Source organism: Cebidichthys violaceus, unplaced genomic scaffold (genome assembly GCF_023349555.1).
Source record: "Cebidichthys violaceus isolate CVI_PGR_0920_01 unplaced genomic scaffold, fCebVio1.0.p SCAF_10, whole genome shotgun sequence".
Classification (NCBI taxonomy): Eukaryota; Metazoa; Chordata; class Actinopteri; order Perciformes; family Stichaeidae; genus Cebidichthys; species Cebidichthys violaceus.
In genome coordinates this window covers 15,893,051-15,916,096 of record NW_027176263.1, presented here as the reverse complement: position 1 = coordinate 15,916,096, position 23,046 = coordinate 15,893,051, and the positions used below count along the sequence as shown (strand labels likewise).

Below are 23,046 nucleotides of genomic sequence, written 5' to 3'. Positions count from 1 at the left end.
AATAGTTGATGAAGCAAACAAAGGAGGGCTCAGTATGATCATTGTGAAAAACATCTTTCTGACTCAGGACATGTTGGTCTGTCACGTTCCAGAAGGTACCAAGGTCCACTTCAGACCTGAACCTTTGGAAAAGAAATGCTTTAGAAAAGAGTTTCTTTGACCTCTGGGGAAACAGGCCACACTTCTCTTTGTTGTAAATTAGGTTTATTCGTTTACTTTTTGGAGTCCAAATGTCAAAGTCACTTCCTCTGACCCTTCTTAATAACACACACAACAACTAAAGCAAACACTAACAATGACATATTTAAGAGCAATGGTTAAAATACTGTGTTTCAGAGTACTGAAGTATGAAGAGTCAAAGTAGTCCTGATGCAGAATTGAAATTGAAATGTTTTATATTGTCATATACATTTTTACACATATACAAAATTTAGCCTCTGCTTTTAACCCATCACCAACGTATTGGGCCCTGTTCTATTATTATATATTTCTATTATTATATTATTGTCATGTGAATTTTGTAGCTGCTGCAGATGGAGCTAACGCTAACTACTTCTTCTACTGTTTGCTGGTTGAATCAGCAGTAATGCATCATATTTGATGAAGGATGTGAAATGTTAAAGGCTCACCTGTAGTCCACCCACACAGGTGAGTTCACTGCTGTCGTCTCATCAGTGTGGCGCTTGATTGACAGCTCCATTGTTCTACCTGTTGGGGGCGGGGCAATTTACCCACTTATCAATGCAGATGGTTTGGTGACATCCCTTAATTCCCAGCAAAGCTCCACCCAACTTCCACCTGACTGGAGGTCTAATCAGCCAGAGTGATTGAAAACAGCTGTGTTCATTTGTAAAGTAACTAGTAACTGCAGCTGTCAGATACATGTAGTGCAGTACAAAGTACAACATGTACCTCTGGGATGTAGTGGAGTACATGTATCAGGTTGTACAACATGGAAATACTGCATTAAAGTACATGAAGCTCATCAATGTACTTGTGTAAATGCTTCTGTTACCAGGATAATTTAATCTGGGATCTTAATTATTATGTTTTGGAACTATGTTACTGTCCCCTTAAGTGAGGTCAACAGGTTGCCACATAGCCGGTTTTTCCTCTGTACACAGAAAAGTGCTGGGAGAGTCGATCTTTTCCTTAATATACAATCTTCGTGACTCCATGCACAGAGAAGTAGTAATCCATCTCTTAATAGAGGATCTTTGTTTTTTCCGTCGTCTGTGCTGGCTTTTTTTTTTTTTAAAGCTTCTTCGTTGGAACCAGAGGTGTCGTCCATCCACCGTCCTGCCTGCCGCCACTCACCCCATCTCCATTCATCTTACCTCTACCTTCACCTGAGGGGATCTTCATCTCAGTCGGACATCACAGTTCACCTGGTTCCATTTCGCTGCACATTGTTTGTGCGCAGGGGGGCGGTAGGACATTTGAGAGCTTTATTTTAGAATTTTTCAATTTAATTTATTCCTGAGATCTCAGAGGTTTTTGATTTTCATATTACCTGCTTGGACACTTTTTGATGTGTGGAATTGTCAAATTGTTGTAGTATTGGTTATTATATTGTGTTTTAATTAAACCTGTTGTTGTAAACGTAATTCGGGGTGGATATTTCTTGTCACTCAGACGAGTGACCTATTAACCGGTCTCCTCATCGAACCTGGATTAGATTTGATAATTCCCCTATTTTCTGTCTAATGAGAAGGACTCTACATTAAGAGGGAACACAATGCACATTTGTTTCTATAATCTCTCCTTCTAATCTCTCTCTTTCTTGTTTTCTATCTCCCACCCGCTCAGCGTTCCGTTGTGCGTACAGCTACTTCCTGAATCCGGCCAGGAAGACGCGCCCTCAGGCTTCCAGAGTTCAGCTACGAGAGGAGGCTGCGAGCAGAATCGCGTTCCCCTGGACCAACGCCGCGTTCTGGGACAGACACAGAGGAGAGTGCAAAAGCGGCACGGCACGGGACGGGAGCACCACGGTGATGATTCAGCACCTAAAACGTAAACATGTTGGAGTCCTTGAGGAGGAGGAAGGGAGTTCAACAGCAGGATAAGTCACTACAGAATCCTACTGTTGTAGATTAATCGATTATTACAATAATCATTAGTTGCAGCCCTAGTGTCAAGTATTTAGTGCATAAGGTTTTATATTGTGTCTGATAATTTAACCCCATTCAGACGAGATGTATTTGTTCAGGGAAGCTCGGCAGATTTTAATAAATATATATATATATATATATATATATATAAACTCTGATTAGTGGTTTTAATCCGTCCTTCAGCACATTTGTATTCAATCCCAGTTGTAATTAGAGTTCCTAGAACGTTCTTCTTGTGTACATGTAGTTCATCCTGTAGTTCAGGTCCCGTCTGTACCTTGTATTTTAAAGTATGTGTCTTAGTTTCTACACATTTCAGACCTGCATTTCCAGCTATTTTCAGTTCAGTGTTGTGTGAATTTCCTCCAGAACAATAATTGATTTCTGACTATAATTCTGTCGTGGAATGAATCTTAAATGGTCCAAATAGTGGTGCATTGAGGTTGGGAATCCTTTTTGATCCACAGTGAAACATACTGAGCTTGACATTAAGAAGCAATGATTCTGGTGTTGATGATGAAAAAAGGGTTTTGTTTGAGTTGAACAGACATGTTTCTGTTTTCATTCTGCTCTTGAAAGCTGTGTCGTTGGATAAGAGGAGGGAGATTTTAAGAGACATTCCTCACTCCTCTTACGCTCTCCACTCCTCCCAACCCTAACAAAGGGAATGCTGTACATTGTCTTTGATTTTAACTCCCAACAACCAATCATGTGCTGCATTGCAAACTAATCACATCTAACCAACAGGTGTTGGTACTGGCCATGATAGACAGGTGGCATTTTAATGCAATATAGGCGGACAAGCATCAACAGTTTAATTCTATTGTTCTTCCTTGCAACCAAAAACTACATCAGTCTCACTTGTGTTTCAGTTTGCTTTTATTGGAGGAGGGGTCTAAAGTCCACGGTTCGTTTTTTCACCGTCAGACTAAGAACACAGAGGAGATCATGTAGAGGATGTGCTCAGAAAATGGAGTGTATTCTAAATGAATGAATCATTAATTATACTGGAATTGTCCAGCGATATTGCCTAAAATGATGCCAACATGTGACGTCCGAATAGTTGGATCGGTTCATGGGAAGGTGTCAGATGGATGATTGTAGTTTGAATCCTGAAGCTGTTCCTCCATAGAGCAGTTGGCTGCTTGTAGTGCTCTATGTGGTGACTAACCTAGCTCATGATGGATGGAAGTATGATTTGTTAATGACAACTTGTGATTTTAGGTCCAACTGCTGGTTCACAAATGGTTCGACCTCAGTTAAATCCTGATTCTCCATGTTGCTGACCCCACTCAGTGTGGTGTTTGTATAATTTGATGAATATCACAGGTTATTATTACGACGCAAATTCAAGTATGTAACAAGCATGTTATTTATTGTTTTGTTGGGTTGTGAGAAATGCATGAAATCAAACAAAAAGCGTCTTAAGACCCTCATGTTGTGAATCAGGACCTCAAGGTTTCATGGTACTGCTTCAGCTTTTCTTCAGCTCTTCTTTTGATCCCCCATACGAGCTCGTCAGCTGCTCTCAGATCTGCAGCTGAATCGATGATCCTCACCAGAGAAAGCAGCTGCTGCAAGTCTCTACATTGATGCCTTTGTTTCCTCTTTTCTGGTTAGAAAGTTACATGCAGTCATTTTCTATCCACGCAAACAGACAGTATCTGCTAATGATATGTAGCATCCATCCTCAGTTGATCCTCATCTCGTGTTAAAAGGTCTGTTTGAACAATTAAGAAAATCCTCTTGACTCAAACCTTAAACCAAGCTGCCCAAAAAACAAAAAGACAAAACAAATGAATCATTATTACTGTTATGGCTTTTACATTAGAGTAGTAACATGTACTTCAGAGTGAATGGCAGCAACAAAACACACTGTACAAAAACACCTGAAATAACAGACAAGAGGAGCTTCAAGTATGACGTGTGTGTGTGTGTGTGTGTGTGTGTGTGTGTGTGTGTGTGTGTGTGTGTGTGTGTGTGTGTGTGTGTGTGTGTGTGTGTGTGTGTGTGTGTGTGTGTGTGTGTGTGTGTGTGTGTGTGTGTGTGTGTTGTCCTCCTGCACCCGGAGAAGAGTTCCAGCAGCAGCACAAGTTTGATGAGGTTGAGTTGTTTCTTTGTTTGAAATTCATGAGGCTTCATAAAACTCTTTTTAAGGGTTATAAAAAGGGTACATAAAACTATAGTTTTCGATACATTTTAGTTAATAGACTAAGACTAAATTTATAAAAACAAATTCCAAACCAGTGAGTGAGCAGCACCGTACTTTCTCTAAAAACATTTAAAAAGAACAGATTCAGCTCACAGTGGTGGTGACAGTAGTGTTGACACTGCCATTGAGATCAAGATGTCAGAAAAGAAATGATGCATCTGGAGCAGAAAAAAAGATGAAAGCTGAACATAAATTATCTACTAGCTAATGCTATCTAATGTGCTCATCTTTTAGATCAGATTCACAAACTACATGTTTATTGGCAGAGCAAAGAGCCTGTGTGTGTGTGTGTGTGTGTGTGTGTGTGTGTGTGTGTGTGTGTGTGTGTGTGTGTGTGTGTGTGTGTGTGTGTGTGTGTGTGTGTGTGTGTGTGTGTGTGTGTGTGTCTTTTGTAGCGTGAACGGTTCTTGCCCCGTTTCTAAGCGGGGAAGAATTACGCACGGTAGTCACTCCGTCGGCTGTCCCTCCTGTCAGGATTAGGTTCCTCTCTCAGGTGTCGGGACAATATCGTCGGTCTTTTATCTCACCCTGTAGCTTAATCGTTAGGATTTCTGAATTATTGTCTTCTTAAGAGTCTTTTACGGTGAAGCCCTAGGCGCTCTTAATGGGATGTAACCCTAACACCCTTTATGTAATAGTTATGTACATCGTCTATACTTTACTATTGCCTGTTGTGAACATCTCACCAGTTATGACTAACACTGACATGTCTTCACCCAGGGAACTTACCTTAAGCTCCTCTGCATGTTTCAGTCGTCACTTCTTATCACACCATTTATGGACAGGGGAAGAGGGTTAAATTGTTCTAAAGAACCAGAATACTTTATTTGGCTTCAGACACTTACAAATGGTAAGGCTGTGTTTTTATTCAAGTTTCTCACATAACAATCACATAAAACAATCTCAAGTCAATGAAACAGTCTCTGTGCTACAAAGACTAATTCTAACACTCCTACTCTGAAGGGGTCTTTCCTCTACTCAGTTTTCACTGATTTGCGATGCTATATAATCCAGGTCTCTCCTGGTATCTCCCCCTCCTCTTCTAAATGTCTGCTCTGCTCTGCTGCTTTTATTCTGTTCTAAGGCTGGAACCTCCTTCAGGTTCCTACGTCACTCACACACGAGTCCTCCTGTTTTCAGAGCAGACACAGCATGTAACTGGTTTGATCCTGTTCTGAAGAGGAAGAATTGTATAAGTTTTGAGTGACTACTTTATAAAAGGCACATATGCAGTTTATAGGATTAATCACTTCTATCAAACATTAAAAAAGTATATATGTTTTAATGGTTATACTTTGAAACAAAAAGGTTCAGGTTATGAAGGTTATACTTTTATGCTTTCATACTTTTCTACGATCTCTCAACAACACACTCACTGCAGATCGTTCTCCGCTTTCATGCAACACCTTCCAGCGTTTCCCTTTGGACTGATTTCCCGTTACCGACCCTGCCTGTTTGTGACTACCCCACCTTGCCTCTGCCCCGGTAATTCACTCAGCCTTCTGTCCCCGACCACGAGAGCCTGCCTCTGTATTCCTGTGAATATTCTACCTGTTGTGTGTTCTGAAGAAAATAAAGCTTCGATTCAAACCATCCCTGGTGTTTGTCGTACTGCTCCTGGGTCCTTACTACACCCGTTACAGATATAATATCCAGACCTAACTAATGGCTCCCACAGAACTGCTTTGCTCAAAACGTTGGAACCAAAGAAACATCAATGAGGACATACTTATCAACACCTAATGAGCTGAGAGAGAGAGAGATGTTGCTGCCGTCAGGAGGAGCTTAGGCCTGGAGAAAAAGACTTCACAGATGAATACTGTGTTTTTTTTTTAACCACATCCCAGTTATCTGAGCATTCACAAACTCCAGACCCTCCAGATGATGAAGGTCTTCATCACCAAGAGAAGAACATTGATCTGGATGCACCTGTTCAGCTCAGGTACTTTGTGACTTCTGGAGAAATCAAGAGATTGTTGATCAAATATCACTGCAAAGTAGCACATAGTTAGTAGAAGAAGAAACGACTCATGGACACTTTGAGTTTAAAATAAGGAGACTTTTTTATTTCACTTCATATATAGTATTGCTAATAACACATTTATGTTCATGTTGAGATAAGAGAGGGTTGTAATATAGTGAGACTTGGACAAGGAACAGATGATGTTCTGTTTGGACACATAAGATGTACTACCTTCAAGAATGAGAGGAAGCTTGTTGAAGTTACATCACTCTGTTCAGAGAATTGTTTCATCAACCTCTAGCCAGACTGGAATGAGAACACTACAAACACCCTTAGGATAAACTCCTACCCACATTCTGCTAACTAACATCAGCTGTGTGTGATCCTGTACACACTGAACTATCTGGTCAGCAGAGAGAAAGTTTCTCCAGCAGGAGGAGACTCTCCCTCCTCCAGAGAACACAGAGACACTGAGGAACCAGACCTGAACAAGAACCCAAACCCAGGATAAAGAGGTTCAGTGAATGTGGTGTTGAAGGTGTGGAGGTGGATCAGTGTGTCAGAGGAGACTCTGTAGAAGGACAGAGAGCCAGCAGGACAGTCCACATACACTGCTACTCTACAAGAGGAGGAGGAGGAGGAGGAGGAGATGGATGTTCTTGTCTTATTGTGACAGACAGAGTAACCATCATCAGAGCAGAACAGACTCCAGGACTGATCATTTAATCCAAACCAACAGTCTTTACTGTCTCCTCTCCTTCCGATTCCTCTGTAACTCACTGATATATCAACACTTCCTCTCCACTCAACCTCCCAGTAACAGCGACCAGTCAGACCAGTTCTACACAGCAGCTGATTCCAGTAATCAAATCTGTCTGGATGATCAGGATATGACTGATCCTTCTTCACACATGTCACCTTCCTGTTGTTGTCAGACAGTTTGAGTTTTCTGTTTACTGTGTTTGTGTCGAGTGTGAGTTCACAGGAATCTGATGTAGAGAACAAGACACAATACAGCTGCAGTTATTAATCTATCATCTGTTTGATGATGACGTCAGAGATGTGAATGAGTGATGTCACAGTTTGAAGATGCTTTGTTTTCATGAATCAAATTCAAAGCACACTTACACTTCCTCAGACCTGGTCTGAACCATCGGACTCCAGCAGGCTCCACCCTGAAAGGAGGAGGGGGGTCAGAGCAGCATGGAAACATGGACATTACATCGCTCTCATACACAGAGCTTTGTTATTCATGTTCACATGGAGCACTTATTATTAATCACCTCATATTCTTTTACTTCACTGGAGCTTCTTCTGATTGGCCAATGACGACAGTTCATTATGTTCACTTATTCATGATATATTATTATCAGTATTATATTGACAATCATCATCCATTTCAGACTCAGTTTCCTCTACCAGTCAGTCAGTAAATCAGATGTTTAAACCTGCATCAATTGATTTCTTTGTCCACTTGTGGTTCAGTGAAAACAAGCAGTAAACACAACATGTGACATATTATCAGCTTATAAAGTAGTTGTGTCGAACATGATATCAACCAGCTGCTTCCACATCCAGCAGTTACACATCAACATGATGATTTATCAGGGGTCTTTGTGTTTGTGTCACCTGATGAATGGAAGTCCAATATTCTCTAGCTCTGATTTTGGTCTCCACCACCTCCTGAAGGAAACATCTGTCTCTTTAGCTGCTAAATGCTCCACTATGTTCACCAGCTAGTCTCTAACTGAGTCTGTTTGCTGCTGAGCAGGTAGTGAACAGTGGCTTCATCACAGCTTTTTGGATGAAAACAGCTGCTGTTTTGGAAACCAAACAAGAAATGTGTTGCAGAACCCAAACTAGGAGCTAAAATAAGCTAAAAAGCTCTGTAGAGCTGCAGAGATGGAGACAATTATCTGTGGGTTCATCACCACCACACAACTCTTCACCATTACACAGAGTCAGCTGATCCATTGTCGATATAGAAGTATTGATTGTTGGATGTTTTGGTCCTGACAAGCGACCTCTTGTGTTTGTGTAATACTGACTGTTGTCTCTCAGAAGTAAAGGAGAAAGTAGCCTGAAATCACTACAGCGTCACAAACACTCTGATGGAGGAGGTCGGGGTGGATGGTTGGATGTACAAAGTGTCTGACTTTGACACTGCTGTTCACATCCCGTCTCCTAGCAACAGTCAACACTGGTTTCTATTATCTGTAATCTGGGGGTGAAAATATTACAGTTCAAGTCCGTCTGCAGCCACAGAGCACTGCCTGTGTCCCCCTAGAACTTTGGTCCAGTCCTAAATAAACCTCTTTGGGCTCTGACACACCATGTCCACAATCAGCTGTTGGTTCTTCACTGAGCGTTTGTGGCCGACTGTCACCTGTAGTTTCAACAAGTCGACTCTTATCAGCCAGAGAACTGGCTCTCAGTGCAAAACAAACCAAAACCTGGTAAAGCTGAACTCCTTTAAAAACAGAAAAACATTCCTATTGTGATGATTTATCAAAGCGGTTTCAACAGATTGTTTCTCCATTTGTTTTTTCACAATAATGTCTGGACTAAAGGGCAAAACACACTGGTGGCAGATGACGAGCATCAAAACATACAAAACTATGCGGGCAAACAATAGTTTGATATGAGTCCACAAACCTGCAGCGTGACGACGTTGACGCATGTCAGCCCATCATGATGCCCGTCAACGTGTCAGGATACACCACTGTCCTATTTTCTAAAGTTGAAACGAGAAACGCTCCAGAAAAACAACAGTTTCATCACCTTCCCTCCCTGGTTTGGCTCATCCTGGCTACTGTTACCTGACTACTTCTGTCTGTATTGATGGACTGATGTGGGACACAAACAGTTTGATGAGTCTCTGGTAGTTTGAGGTCAGCTTGGTGTGTCAGGGTCATATTAACCAGGCTGACAGTGTGACAGAGAAGAAGGGTACATCCCAAGTCTCTTAATTGCATCCCCATTTCCCTCACTTGGGTCCTTTCCTTGCGTCTTAGTCCCTCCCACCAGGGATGCATGGAGGAAACCATGCAAGGAGAGAGGAATGAGGAATTATGTTTTAAGGGACATGAGAAGTCAGTTGCGTCACGTGAAGCGATGTCTTTCTGATGACGGCGGCCGCTGATCACAGCTGATTAAAGCGGGATCAGCTATTAATCGGCTTTAACGGCTGGAGAGACTTTTGAGAAGTTTGTCTGTTCACATAAGCACTTAATAATAGTAGACTGTTAAACACGTGCGCAAATTAGTAGCATTATACCGTCGAAAAAAGTCCATTTATGCATGTGTAAAATTTTTGAATGTGTACATGTTATACACCAAAAAAAACAAACAATCTAAGACATTTTTACAAACTCCAAACACAATTCTACACAACTATTATACGCAACTAAAATATTTATCACAATATCACGTATTTTTAGCCATAACTCGGCGAGCTACCGCTCCTCTCCGAGATACCATCACAAAGCTAACGGTTAGCACGGACAACCGAGATAGAAAAAATTCGACACAGATTCCAGAGATACCTTCAGAATTTATCTCCGGTAAACCATTACAAAGCTGTGAGCAAACAAACACCAGAAGCACAAACCGCAATATCCTTCAAAATCATACAAAGCTCCTTACCTTTTCGTTGTTCTCCTGTAAATCTCCGCTTAATTCCGTCAGATATATGTCTACGTGTATCTGGTGCGTCGCTGAAATGTTCCCGTGTAGAAACAAGGGTCTGTCTAACTAGGGGCCGTGGGGGAAGGGATTTGATTTTCGGCGAATCTTTACGCACGTTTCAGGCGGAGTGCCACGTTTCTAATTGTCACTGGCTAACAATTCTGTCAATCAAAAGCAAATCGACCAACCATAGGCTGAGCTAGGAGACATGGACTGGAAGCCAGACGAGAAAATCCCATGGATGACAGACATAAAGAGGCTCAGAGAGGATCCAGGCTCTCTAAATGATGTCAAACTGCTGTGTTTGGATAGATTGAACACTATTAGTCATAAAAGGAGTGAAATATATAATTATATACTATATAAAATTACAATGGAACAGCTGGAACAAAATTACATTTTGGTTGACCTCGGCTGAAATCTCTGTACTTTAACCTCTCTAGCTCTTGAATGCTTCACTTTATCAAAGAAAAAAATGTGCAGAGAGACTCAACATATTGTGCTTTGATCTGGGGAGGTTTAAAGCTTTCAACTACAACATTAAAAAAAAATATTGAATTAAAATTGGATTAATTAATGGGCGGAAATCAAAATCTCCATTTTGTGCTCTGTGCCATCTTAATTTACTCTTAACCAGTAACACATATACTGATATTTACAAATCTGAACAAATCTCACAAGTGTTAGCTTTATTAAAACACCAAAACTATTAAAATACACCTTGTAGTTAGACAAAATATACTCTCTTTACTATGGGTATGCAATTTTCGAGGAGAGGCCTATAAATAGGCTTAGGGCTTAAAAGGTCTAATAATACTAACAACTAATAAAGACACACAGTTATCACTGTAGAGGTGTTTTCTCTCTGTAGTCTGTTACCTCTTTAGCAAACTGTTTATGAGCGCAGGATCGATTTCTACCGGCGGAATGCGTCTGTACGTTTTGAAATTCAGATTGTGACGTCATTATTAATTAACCCAAAATATGATTATGGTTTCTCTTGAATACTGGAATAAATGTATTAGGCTCTATGTTTCAGGTTAAATTTAAATGATAAAACTCATCAAACCCTTTGAAATGATGATGAATGATGTAAAAAGCTGGGAAATATCAAATCATGAAATGACAAATCTTTCTAATAAATTAAGAAAGTTGTTTGTGGTCCTTTTGTTGTTCATTCTACAATGAATGAACAACAACATGATTGAACGTCCAATCACATAACTGATGAACAATGAGGGGGAGTGTCGGCCTTTAAAACACTTCCTGGAAGCCTGTTCTCGTGGTTCCTCACTTATGGCTCCTCCGAGATCCCTCCTCCATCCTCGATCCTCGCTCCTCCGAGCTAAATAAGAGCTTTCAGACGACCGTCAATATGGCGGTGCAGAACAACTTCCGATTCAAACGAAGATCGAGGAGCGAGGAAATGACAATTAAGAGACTTGGGATGTACCCAAAGTTTCCAGCTTTACCTCCTCTATCAGACTGATTGTCTGTGGCTGCAGCAGGCCTCTTCATACCTGAGAGTTTCCAGTCTCCAGTGTGGATCCTCCAGTCCAGCCGACAGCAGCTTCACTCCTGATTCTCCTGGATGATTGTAGCTCAGGTCCAGCTCTCTCAGATGGGAGGGGTTGGAGCTCAGAGCTGAGACCAGAGAAGCACAGCCTTCCTCTGTGATCAGACAGCCTAACAGCCTGCAAAAACACAAAACAATACACATTTCACAATCTGAGTGAACTGTGAGGGCTGGAAGGTTACTGCATTACTGAGATATTGTCGGCTACTGTGGGGTTAAAATAACATTGTTACTGATTGTTTTCTAGTCACAACCAAACACCCACTAATGTCCATCAACAATCTGATAACATTACTGATAACTCTCTGATTCCTTTCTGAAATTACAAATTATAACAGCAGAGTTGTAATGATTTCCAGAAGTCTGCCTGCTATGTACAAAAAATGTGAATGGGGAACTTGTGGGTTACGTTCCTTCACCTATATAAAGTACTGGAATGTTATTAGTTGCCTGTATTTATAACACAGGATATTAATAGGTTATTGTCATTGTTATTGTTGTAGTTGTGTTGACCTGTTTTTTGGATAAATTGTGTCGGGGAGGAAGTGACGTGAGGGAAGATTGTGCGCGCAGACTGAAGGAAGCGAGCTACGTTCAGTGGACTCAGGAGATTGCTCAGCCACGGATCCGAAGCAAGCGTTTCAATAGATTATTAGACTGGAGTCTTCACTGGGAACGGCACAGAGGGCCACCAGTGGGACGAGCTGTGGTGAGGTAGTGCGGGTTCGGTGGACACAGGGACCGCGGCGTCTCGCCATGCTTCCGCCGGCTATTGACTTTGCCTCGGGGATTGTTTTTGTCATCGGACTGATTTTCGTTACTTAAAGGAACTTTCTGAACTAAATGGACTCAGGGTTTGGGTGATCGTTTGTAAATGTCTAGTTTATTGTGCCAAAGTACGGCTGGAGCCTCACGGTTATTTTGGTTTTGTTGTTTGTATGCTGAGTGAATTTTGAGTTATATTAATATATTGTTTTACATTTACCTGGCAGTGTGGTTTCTTTGGTGTCTGGTGTGGTCTAGCCTTATAGGGAATAGGGAAATCATATTCTGTGTGTTTTTGTACCTTCCATCATGTTATTCAGGAAGATATAGACTCTGTAAACCTACCAATTCAGATCCGCCCGTGCCCTTAATTTTAGCATTTGTACTTTTCTCTTTATCGGTTTATGTAATTAGGTGAATTGTTACAGAGTGAGAAAAAAAGACTATAAAACATGTTTAATTTTAAAATAATGGAAAGAAAATAACGCAATGCAACCATGCAAGCGCAGACACAATCTTATGCAGGTTAAGAGTTTATCCATTTGATGTAAATCAGGATTAAGGTGCAACATATTGATTAAACCTGACCTGAGAGTTTCCAGTTCACAGTGTAGACTATCCAGTCCAGCAGACAGCAGCTTCACTCCTGAATCCCGCAAGTCGTTGTTACTCAGGTCCAGCTCTCTCAGACTAGAGGACTGGGAGCTGAGAACTGAGGACAGAGCTTCACAGCTTCTCTCTGAGAGGTTACAGCTACTCAGTCTGAAGAGACAACAATCAACAAGAAGAAAAATAACATTTGTGTTGAAATGAAATCCTCTTTGATAATGAGTCTGGACTAAACTACAATCACAAAGAACAAAGATCATTTGTTTAGTGAAAGTGGATAAAATTCTTGCTTTTCTACACTAAATATGATACAAATTCAGTTCATTGTTGTCTACTGTATACAGTAAGTGCTGTAGTATCAATATCAAGATGGGTGTGGATAGTTATTGTTGTTTATTAGTGTTAAATACAAAGTTATGCTTTTCTGTTGTCTTCCTGACTTGTTTTAAAAAAAAGAGACGGAAAAAGTGGTTGTAAACAAACGAAGGGGATGAGAGAGAGAGAGAGAGAGAGAGAGAGAGAGAGAGAGAGAGAGAGAGAGAGAGAGAGAGAGAGAGAGAGAATCTAACTGAATCTTACTCTCTCTGTACTTACAGAGCTTTGTTGGAGGCTTTAACCACTGGCAGCAGCCTCAGAAGAGCCTCCTCTGAAGCAGAGTATTTCTTCAGGTCAAACATGTCCAGATCTTTTTCTGATGACAATAAAATGAAGACCAGAGCTGACCACTGAGCAGGAGACAGTTCATCTGTGGACAGACGTCCTGAACTCAGGGACTGTTGGATCTCCTCCACTAGAGAACCATCATTCAGTTCATTCAGACAGTGGAACAGATTGATGCTTTTCTCTGGAGACACATTCTCACTGATCTTCTCCTTGATGTACTGGACGGTTCTCTGATTGATCTCTGAGCTACTTCCTGTCTGTGTCAGCAGACCTCGTAGGAGAATCTGATTGGTCTGCAGTGAAAGACCCAGGAGGAAGCGGAGGAACAAGTCCAGGTGTCCATTTGGACTCTGTAAGGCCTTGTCCACAGCACTCTGGTAGAGACGTTTTAGTTCAAGGTTAACTCTTAAGACTTTAGACCATGGGGAGATTGTTTGTTCTTCTGACAGCAGATTGACACCAGAGTTGATGAAGGTCAGATGGACATGGAGAGCAGCCAGAAACTCCTGAACACTCAAATGGACGAAGCAGAACACCTTGTCCTGGTACAGTCCTCTCTCCTCTCTAAAGATCTGTGTGAACACTCCTGAGTACACTGAGGCTGCTCTGATATCGATGCCACACTCTGTCAGGTCGGATTCATAGAAGATCAGGTTGCCTTTCTGCAGCTGATCAAAAGCCAGTTTTCCCAGAGACTCAGTCATCTTCCTGCTCTTTGGAGTCCAGTGTGAATCTGTCTCAGCTCCTCCATCATACTTGACCTTCTTCAGTTTGGACTGAACCACCAGGAAGTGGATGTACATCTCAGTCAGGGTCTTGGGCAGCTCTCCTCCCTCTCTGGTCTTCAACACATCCTCCAGAACTGTAGCAGTGATCCAGCAGAAGACAGGGATGTGGCACATGATGTGGAGGCTTTGTGAGGACTTGATGTGGTAGATGATCCTGCTGGCCTGCTCCTCATCTCTGAATCTCTTTCTGAAGTACTCCTCCTTCTGTGGGTCAGTGAACCCTCTGACCTCTGTCACCATGCCAACACACTCAGGAGGGATCTGATTGGCTGCTGCAGGTCGTGTGGTTATCCAGAGGCGAGCAGAGGGAAGCAGTTTCCCCCTGATGAGGTTTGTCAGCAGCACATCTACTGAGGTGGACTCTGTAACATCAGTCAGGACCTCATTGTTGTGGAAGTCCAGAGGAAGTCGACACTCATCCAGACCATCAAAAATGAACAGAACTAGGAACTCTTCAAACCTGCAGATTTCTGCTTCTTTGGTTCCACTGAAGAAGTGATGAACAAGTTCCACCAAGCTGTACTTGTTCTCTTTTAGCACATTCAACTCTCTGAAAGTGAATGGAAATGTGAACTGTATGTCCTGGTGGTCTTTGTCTTCAGCCCAGTCCAGAGTGAACTTCTGTGTTAAGACTGTTTTCCCAATGCCAGCCACTCCCGTTGTCATCACTGTTCTGATTGGTTCCTCTCTTCCAGGTGAGGCTTTAAAGAGGTCTTCTTGTCTGATGGTTGTTTCTAGTCTGTGTGGTTTCCTGGATGCTGTTTCAATCTGTCTGACCTCATGTTTATCATTGACCTCTGCAGTCCCTCTCTCTGAGATGTAGAGCTCTGTGAAGATCTGATTCAGAAGGGTTGGGTTTCCTGCTTTAGCAATCCCCTCAAACACACACTGGAACTTCTTCTTCAGGTTAGATTTGAGTTCACGCTGACAAACTGCAGGAAGAAGTCCAAAGAAGATCAATGAGTCAAAGAATATATTTCAATGGATATACAGTATTTTGGTCCATCTCTTGAGACATTAGTAAACGTCCCATTTATCTAGCATGTTTAACATGCTGGATAATTAGAAATTTAGAGAAATCCTCTTACTGCTCTGCAGACAGTCAGCCAGCTCCTCCTGCTTCATTCTCCTCAGGAAGTGCAGTGTGATCTTCACAAATGCCTCTCTGCTGCTCCTCCTCTGCTCTTCATCCTCACCGTCCAGCACCTCCTCATCCTCCCTCTGACTCTCTAAGCATTCTGGGTAATCTGAACTCAGTCCCTTCTGGATCTTCTTCAGCTCGTTCTTCACAAAAGTGACAATGTTCTCCTCCAGCAGCTGGAACACAATATTCTATGAATGACACAAACTAAAACCATGGAACCAAACATCAGATCCATGTTGGACAGACTGACAATCCACTGGTCTACAAAGTGCAGCATGGAGATGATTGTGAACAGAATAGATGTAAAAGTAGTTGTACATGTACAGACCATAAATATGGAGTCCAGGTGTGTTTGATGCTGCTGGGCAGACTGACCTCTGGGAACCTCTGAGCTCTCCTGGTCCTCTCTGTGGAGGAATCATGAAGAATCAGCTCACATTGTGTTCGTACCATTAAGGCAAATACAACAATCAGTTAAAGATGTAGTGTTCTGCCATGGCTGATCATTATGAAAACCAGATGCAAAAGACAGTAAATGATAAAAGACCAATTTTACATCTTTGTAACAGTCATCTGTTTCATCAGTTTTAAGAACTTACTCTGGGTCATAAGAATGGCGTCCATCTTTGAAGTCAATCATACGAGCATTAGACCGATCACTCTTCATGGACACACAGCTGGGTACAGGAGACTTTTCTCTCTGCTGCTGTGAACTGGTAGAAACACTGATATTTACTGAACATACAAAATTTCTCTTTCTGCTTTCACTGGTTTTATTGGACAGTATGAGTTATGTCATTACCATACAAACATCTCTTTAATACATTCAGTGCACAATATAAACCCAAAGTTCAACCATCAATGATTTAATGAGTCTTTTGGAGGTCAACCCTCCAACAGGCAACTCTTTGAAACCACTGACTCATCAAACTGCACTCCGCCACCAGAACCTCTGCAGTTAGCGCCAAACATCTGCTACTAGTCTGCATAGCTTTATAACTTGTTCCCAGATGTCTGAATTCAGAGCCAGAACCCCTGCAGCTAGTCTCCAGATCTCTGCATCTGATACATAGTCTTCTGAAACTACTCCCCTAACCTCTGCAGCTAGTCCCCGACAACATCAGCTAGTCCCCAGAGCACTGAAGCTTTTCTAAAGATATTTGCAGCTAGTCCAATTCCTCTGTCTCCAGAAATCTTCAGCTATGTGAAAATCTGACCTCTCCTGGTCAACTCTGTGGAGGAATTCACTCACATTGCATTTGCACCATAGACCGTTTACAGTTAACGATTTACACACAAACACATACAGACCAGTTAATTAAATATATTGAGTTCTGTCTTGAAAACACCGCTGTAAATGATGCACAACCAATTCTGTGTTTCATAACTGAGAATCAGAACATTTAGCCATCTGTTTCATCTGTTTTAAGGACTTACTCTGGGTCATAAGAACGGCGTCCATCTTTGAAGTCAATCAGACGAGCAGTAGACCAATCACTCTTCATGGACACACAGCTGGGTACAGGAGACTTTTCTCTCTGCTGCTGTGAACTGGTAGAAACACTGATATTTACTGAACATACAAAATTTCTCTTTCTGCTTTCACTGGTTTTATTGGACAGTACGAGTTATGTCATTACCATAAAAACATCTCTTTAATACATTCAGTGCACAATATAAACCCAAAGTTCAACCATCAATGATTGAGTCTTTTGGAGGACGACCCTCCAACAGGCAACTCTTTGAAACCACTGACTCATCAAACTGCACTCTGCCACCAGAACCTCTGCAGTTAGCGCCAAACATCTGCTACTAGTCTGCATAGCTTTATAACTTGTTCCCAGACGTCTGAATTCAGAGCCAGAACCCCTGCAGCTAGTCCCCAGATCTCTGCATCTGATACATAGTCTTCTGAAACTACTCCCCTAACCTCTGCAGCTAGTCCCCGACTACATCAGCTAGTCCCCAGAGCACTGAAGCTTTTTTAAAGACATTTGCAGCGAGTCCAATTCCTCTGTCTCCAGAAATCTGCAGCTATGTGAAAATCTGACCTCTCCTGGTCGTGGAGGAATTCACTCACATTGCATTTGCACCATAGACCGTTTACAGTTAATGATTTACACACAAACACATACAGACCAGTTAATTAAATATATTGAGTTCTGTCATGAAAACACCGCTGTAAATGATGCACGACCAATTCTGTGTTTCATAACTGAGAATCAGAACATTTAGCCATCTGTTTCATCTGTTTTAAGGACTTACTCTGGGTCATAAGAACGGTATCCGTCTTTGAAGTCAATCAGACAACCAGTAGACCAATCACTCTTCATGGACACACAGCTGGGTACAGGAGACTTTTCTCTCTGCTGCTATGAACTGATAGATACACTGACTGAAGATTTATTTTTCTGCTTTCAATGGTTTTATTGGAGTTATGTCTTGATTATAATGTTTATTCAACCAACAGGCATTAAAATGGGATACAATGACTAAAACAACTAGAATCACATCTGATGGGATACTTGTTGTATTTGGTGACATTTTTTATTTTTGAACCAATGTGTTGTTCGTCAGATGTCTTAAGACTTAAGACTGTTGACCTGTCACATCACTCACTACATGGAGAGACCTCCTCCTCCTAGTCTTTCTAGTCCCCAGAACTCTGTAGCTAGAGTTAGGGTTATGTCCAGAAAGCTTCTTCCTGTCTGATGTAAAACCTCCCCAAGTTCTCCAACACCACTTCTCTACTTTGTTCTCTAAACTGGTTTAGAGCCAGCCTCAGAGTCTGGAGCTCACATCAGCTCCAGACTCTGGTGCTGGTCTACGGGGAAGTGAAGGGAACTGGTCCTTCCTACTTAGGAGCCATGGTCAAACCTTACACTCCTCCTCTACCTCTGGACGTTTGGCCGCCCTGTCCCTCAGAGGACTCTGTGGTCTCTCATCTCCATCATCTCTCTGTTCTGTTCTGGTCCCACAGTGGTGGAATGAAGTACTGAAGTCAGGACAGCAGAGTCACTGAACATCTTCCACCACCATCTGAGAGCCATCTGTCACACGACACCTTCACACTTCTGATGTACATCTCATTTCTTTAGAATATTAAAACGTAGCTCTCTAACACACTTTCAGTAGTTTATTTGAGAAGGATGTACTTTCATGTTTTCATGACATGTACCTGAAGTTCTGGTTCAGTTTGACTGCTCTGATTGTAAATCACTGTGGACTGTAATAAACTCTGTCCCACATTGATTGTCTGAACTCAAACACACTGTCCTGGTTGTAGTCTGGACATATATTAGGTAATAAACCACTTCCTGTTTTATCCAGGAAGTGACTGATCACTGATGTAGTTCTGGTTTTACTACTTCTCGTTACTTTTCAGAGAGCAGGACAAATAGCAGTATCATAACCTGTCCACTTTTCTTTACAGGGTACTTTAATATCAGCAGTAGAAGACCAGTTATACTGGGAAGCTGTCAGGTAGATGTTAAATGTAATTTCTACTTACTCTGCAGAAGAGACTTCTCCTCCTTTAAAATCAATGCCATGTTTGTGTGACTGGTTAGTCTCAGGAGACACACAGCTGGGTTCAGGTTCAGGTCCAGGGGACTCTGGTCTCTGATGGATCCTGGCACACAGAGGAAGACCAGCAGGGAAGGTAATTCAATTTTTAGTCTTCAGTCTCAGCAGCTGTTGGAAAAACTACCAGCTCTCAACAAGAAAATGATCAATACAGCAACGTTTTATTAGAAATATTTTTTCTCACAAAAATGTGGTGAGTGCTGTGAATGTGAAGATCATGAATAAAGAAGCTGTAATTATGTGACACGTAGCATCTTCTAGCACAGCTGGGATTTGAACTGATGACGTTTGATAAACAAGGTTCACACTGCACCAGGAAGCTAATGTCAGACACAGAGATGCACATCTACAACAACATATTATATTATTGTAGATTAACACTTTAAAGTTTAATGTAAAAGTATAAAAAGAACAAAAAGTATCCATGATAATCTCTCAGAGCTCGAGATGACGATGTTGAATTAATGAATGTTTTCTTGAACAATGTCTGAAGTCTGAGTCAAATATTTAAGCTGTTCATCTGTAAAACAATGTTAACAAAATAATGAGTGTGAATGAATCCAGCTGAACATGAAGTCTGTTGACTGAGTGTAAACCTCACTGACCACCAGGGGGAGCTCAGCAGCTGAGGTAGAAACATAAAGCTCCACCCTCTGGGCCTGAACCCTGAGCCCTCCTCCTGTCACTCTGTGATGTGTTCAAGTGCTCTCTGTTAATAAGACCGTCACACTGCTGGGTCCACAGGGTGAACACGAGGACGTCAATCGCTGCCATGGATACAGCATGACATGTGTCATGTTGAACCTGAGATCATCTCACAGTTTGTCTAAAGAGCTCCAGTCAGCATTTGAATCAACAACTTTATTTAAAATGTTCAGTCTACTGCTTCAGACAGTAAAACAGACACATCATGTCATTTACAGTAAATATAGAATAAAAATAAATAAACTCTTCACACAGCTCATATTATTGTGACATGAAACCCTCAGCTGATCCTCTTCACACTCACAGATGCTCCTATTTGTTTCTGTTGAATTCAATGTGAAGAAAAACTCTCTGACTGCAGATAACATAGAAATCTAAATGATAAACCTCAATGTATCAATACAGCAACATCAAAAATATCTACATTGGTTCTTGGTTCTAAAATCAGTGAAGTATTGAAGTCTAAACTGAAATCCAGAATCAAAATGTAATCTAAAGACTGTAACTGTTTTATGGATTTATGGCATTAAGTCAATGTTCAAGTGAAAGAGCAGATAAACAGATCTCTGCAACTAGCTTCTAAACCTTATCCAGATTCATCGTGATGTAAACTGGTATTTTACCATTGAGGGTTTTATAAACAAACTAATGACTATTATCATCTCTTTGAATACGGAGGTAACTAGTCCCTAGAAATGTGCAAAAAGTCAGACATTTGCAACTGGTCCCCAGGCTTTTAAAACCAGTCCCTAGATTTATCTGCATACACTGGTTCTTACTTCATAGATGAAGTTATTAATTAACAGAGTAGAAATGGTGCTTTGATCTATGAGAGCACTTTGACCAATAGAGGCCTCAATAAACATGAAATATGAGCTTCATAAAATACCTGAAGTATCAAAGTCCAGACTTTAGTCCAGTACCAGAACTCAGTCTAACGACTGTATCTGTTTTATAGATTTATAGGTTTATTATGAGTCAATTTTCAAGTGAAAGAGCAGAGAAACAGTCAACATCACGTTAGTAAGAATGAATATGTTGAAGGTAAAACAGTATCAAATGTAGTGAGAAGTGTTGAGTGTGATACCTTTTCATGTTGCTGATAAGCTGCAGCCACCTGATGAAGACAGACAGACGGGTTCATCGTTAGTCTTCAGTCTCATTTGATTTGTGTCTCATCAGGAAACCAGATCTGTTTCTGCATGTAGACTTTAAAGACAGCCAGCTGTAGTTTCAAGCATCTGTTGTCAGATCAACTTTGTGCTGTGGACTCATTATCAAAGACAGGAGGTCAACACATGAACCAACAAAGAGCAGCTCGTTTGTCATCAATTCAAGTTCCACATACTCAGTTTCTTCTCATGAACTTCAACACTCTGCAGCTCTCTGCTGTCTGGACCAGGTCTGTGTGGAAAAAGAGTTTTCTGTTGATGTGAGTGGGACGATGAGCTCAATCAGGATTAAATCCTCTTCATCAGTCCTCAGTGTCTTCAGGCTGCTGTCACACTCCAACACTGTAATAAACTAGTCTGAACCTGCAGCACTCAGTCAAAAGATCAGCTGCATCATGTTTATATGACTTTATATGATACGTATTAAAGTTTAACCCACAGCATCTTCCACACTGGAACAAACCTGAGAACATGAAGCTCCTCCTCACTGACAACATCAACACTCCAACACTGTTACTGGCTTTAAAAGAGGACATGAATTCACCTCCAGAGTTGTAAATGAAGCCAGCAGGAAGGTTTCATGTTGTAGACCTGTGAAAGATCAAATCCATCAGTGGTTCTGCTCCATGTAAACCACAGAAATATGGACCATTGCTGTCTTCATGTATTTGTTAAAGTGATGACATTTAGTCATTCAGACAGAGGAGACTTTTACATGGACCTCACAGCTTCATTCAGACATGAACATTTATGGAAAGAGACTCAATGAGAGAGAGAACAACAGTGAGTTAACTGCTCTGTTTTCTCAGCCTCTGTTGATAAAGTGTCCTATCTATCTATCTATCTATCTATCTATCTATCTATCTATCTATCTATCTATCTATCTATCTATCTAGCCACATATCTATATATCTGTCTGTTCCTTTGGGGTGTTTTTGTGGAAAATATCATATTTCCAACCGTTGATACTCAGCTGTAGCTGAAAGCTGGTGTTTAAAGCTGTTTTAACTCCCTGCTGAACATTGAAGATGTCAAGATGCTCCTGAAAGCTAAAGCAGAATGAAACTGAGGTCTTAACCTTTGTACCTGCAGATTCCTCCAAAACACCAACCAACACTGTTGGCTTCTGTCATTTCATGTTTATTAAAGATGAATAAATCAACTGTGTTGTCAGCAGTAACTTCAATGTTCCCTTCATAATGGTCAATGCAAAGCAGCTCATGAATATTCACTCATAATAATGAGCGTTGTGATCAATGGTTCTTTATGCTGACTCATGCAGCTTTACACTCCTCAGTATTTATATCTTTACAGCAGTCACACTGGTTGTTATGGTAAAATGATGATGTCATCAGTAGTGTCCCCCACTCTGGATATCATTTAAATATGTGAACACAGTTCATGAATCTATTGAAGGTTTCTCATGGTGGACCTGCATCATGATGAGGACTCATAATGAGGATCTGGAGCTGTCTCTGGCTTCATGTCCTCACTTTGATAACTTTCACAGTTTATATGTGCAGGTGGTGCAGATGGAGGAAGCAGAGAGTGAGACAGTGTCCACGGTGTCTCCAGTTCACTCTGTGTCTCACAGCACAGTCCAGTTCACTGCACACATTTTACACACAAACATCTGAAAACTAAAATCATACTTGGTGATAAATTCACATTATTAGAAGATATTATTGAAAACTATTGATGCAACTCTTTACTGCTTTGTGATGTAATCTTGGATTTCTTCAATCAATGATGATAATATCAACAGTTAGTTCTCAAACTGACAGACTGATGGAATATTGAGAAGACTTTGATTTAACATTTGATTTGTTTTATATTCACACAGAACTTTTGTTCTTTAAACCATAGCACCAAAAAAAAAATACTATGTTGATCTACGTTGGAACCAGTAGAGGCCCAGGACCAGATGGAGGGACTCTATCTCCAAACTGGCCTGGGAGCGCCTCGGGATCCCCCAGTCAGAGCTGGCTGATGTGGCCCGGGAAAGGGAAGTTTGGGGTCCCCTGCTGGAGCTGTTGCCCCCGCGACCCGATCTCGGATAAGAGGTT

At 41.3% G+C, this 23,046-nt stretch overlaps 2 protein-coding genes and 1 long non-coding RNA gene across 4 annotated transcripts in view; 2 read left to right on the top strand and 1 right to left on the bottom strand.

Moving 5' to 3' along the window:
* The window catches only part of LOC137885337 (NLR family CARD domain-containing protein 3-like), a 105,937-nt gene that overhangs the window by 48,120 nt on the left and 34,771 nt on the right, over positions 1 to 23,046 (top strand). The window lies entirely within an intron of this gene.
* Positions 1,255 to 5,916, top strand: LOC137885372 (uncharacterized). Its single transcript, XR_011104800.1, has 2 exons — positions 1,255 to 1,430; positions 1,810 to 5,916. It is a non-coding gene; the product is annotated as an uncharacterized lncRNA (long non-coding RNA).
* On the bottom strand, positions 6,368 to 21,337 carry LOC137885284 (NLR family CARD domain-containing protein 3-like). Of its 2 annotated transcripts, XM_068727492.1 has the most exons (12): positions 21,157 to 21,337; positions 20,896 to 20,925; positions 19,030 to 19,149; positions 16,956 to 17,069; positions 16,118 to 16,231; positions 15,847 to 15,925; positions 15,463 to 15,691; positions 13,518 to 15,306; positions 12,903 to 13,076; positions 11,494 to 11,667; positions 7,415 to 7,461; positions 6,368 to 7,275 (listed from the first exon to the last, which is right to left on the bottom strand). In XM_068727492.1, exons 2-12 carry the CDS (start codon positions 20,901 to 20,903, stop codon positions 6,686 to 6,688), a joined length of 3,438 nt encoding a protein of 1,145 aa, XP_068583593.1. In that variant the 5' UTR covers positions 20,904 to 20,925; positions 21,157 to 21,337; the 3' UTR covers positions 6,368 to 6,685. The 2 variants fall into 2 exon arrangements, with proteins under 2 accessions (XP_068583593.1, XP_068583601.1); XM_068727500.1 differs by lacking the exon at positions 19,030 to 19,149.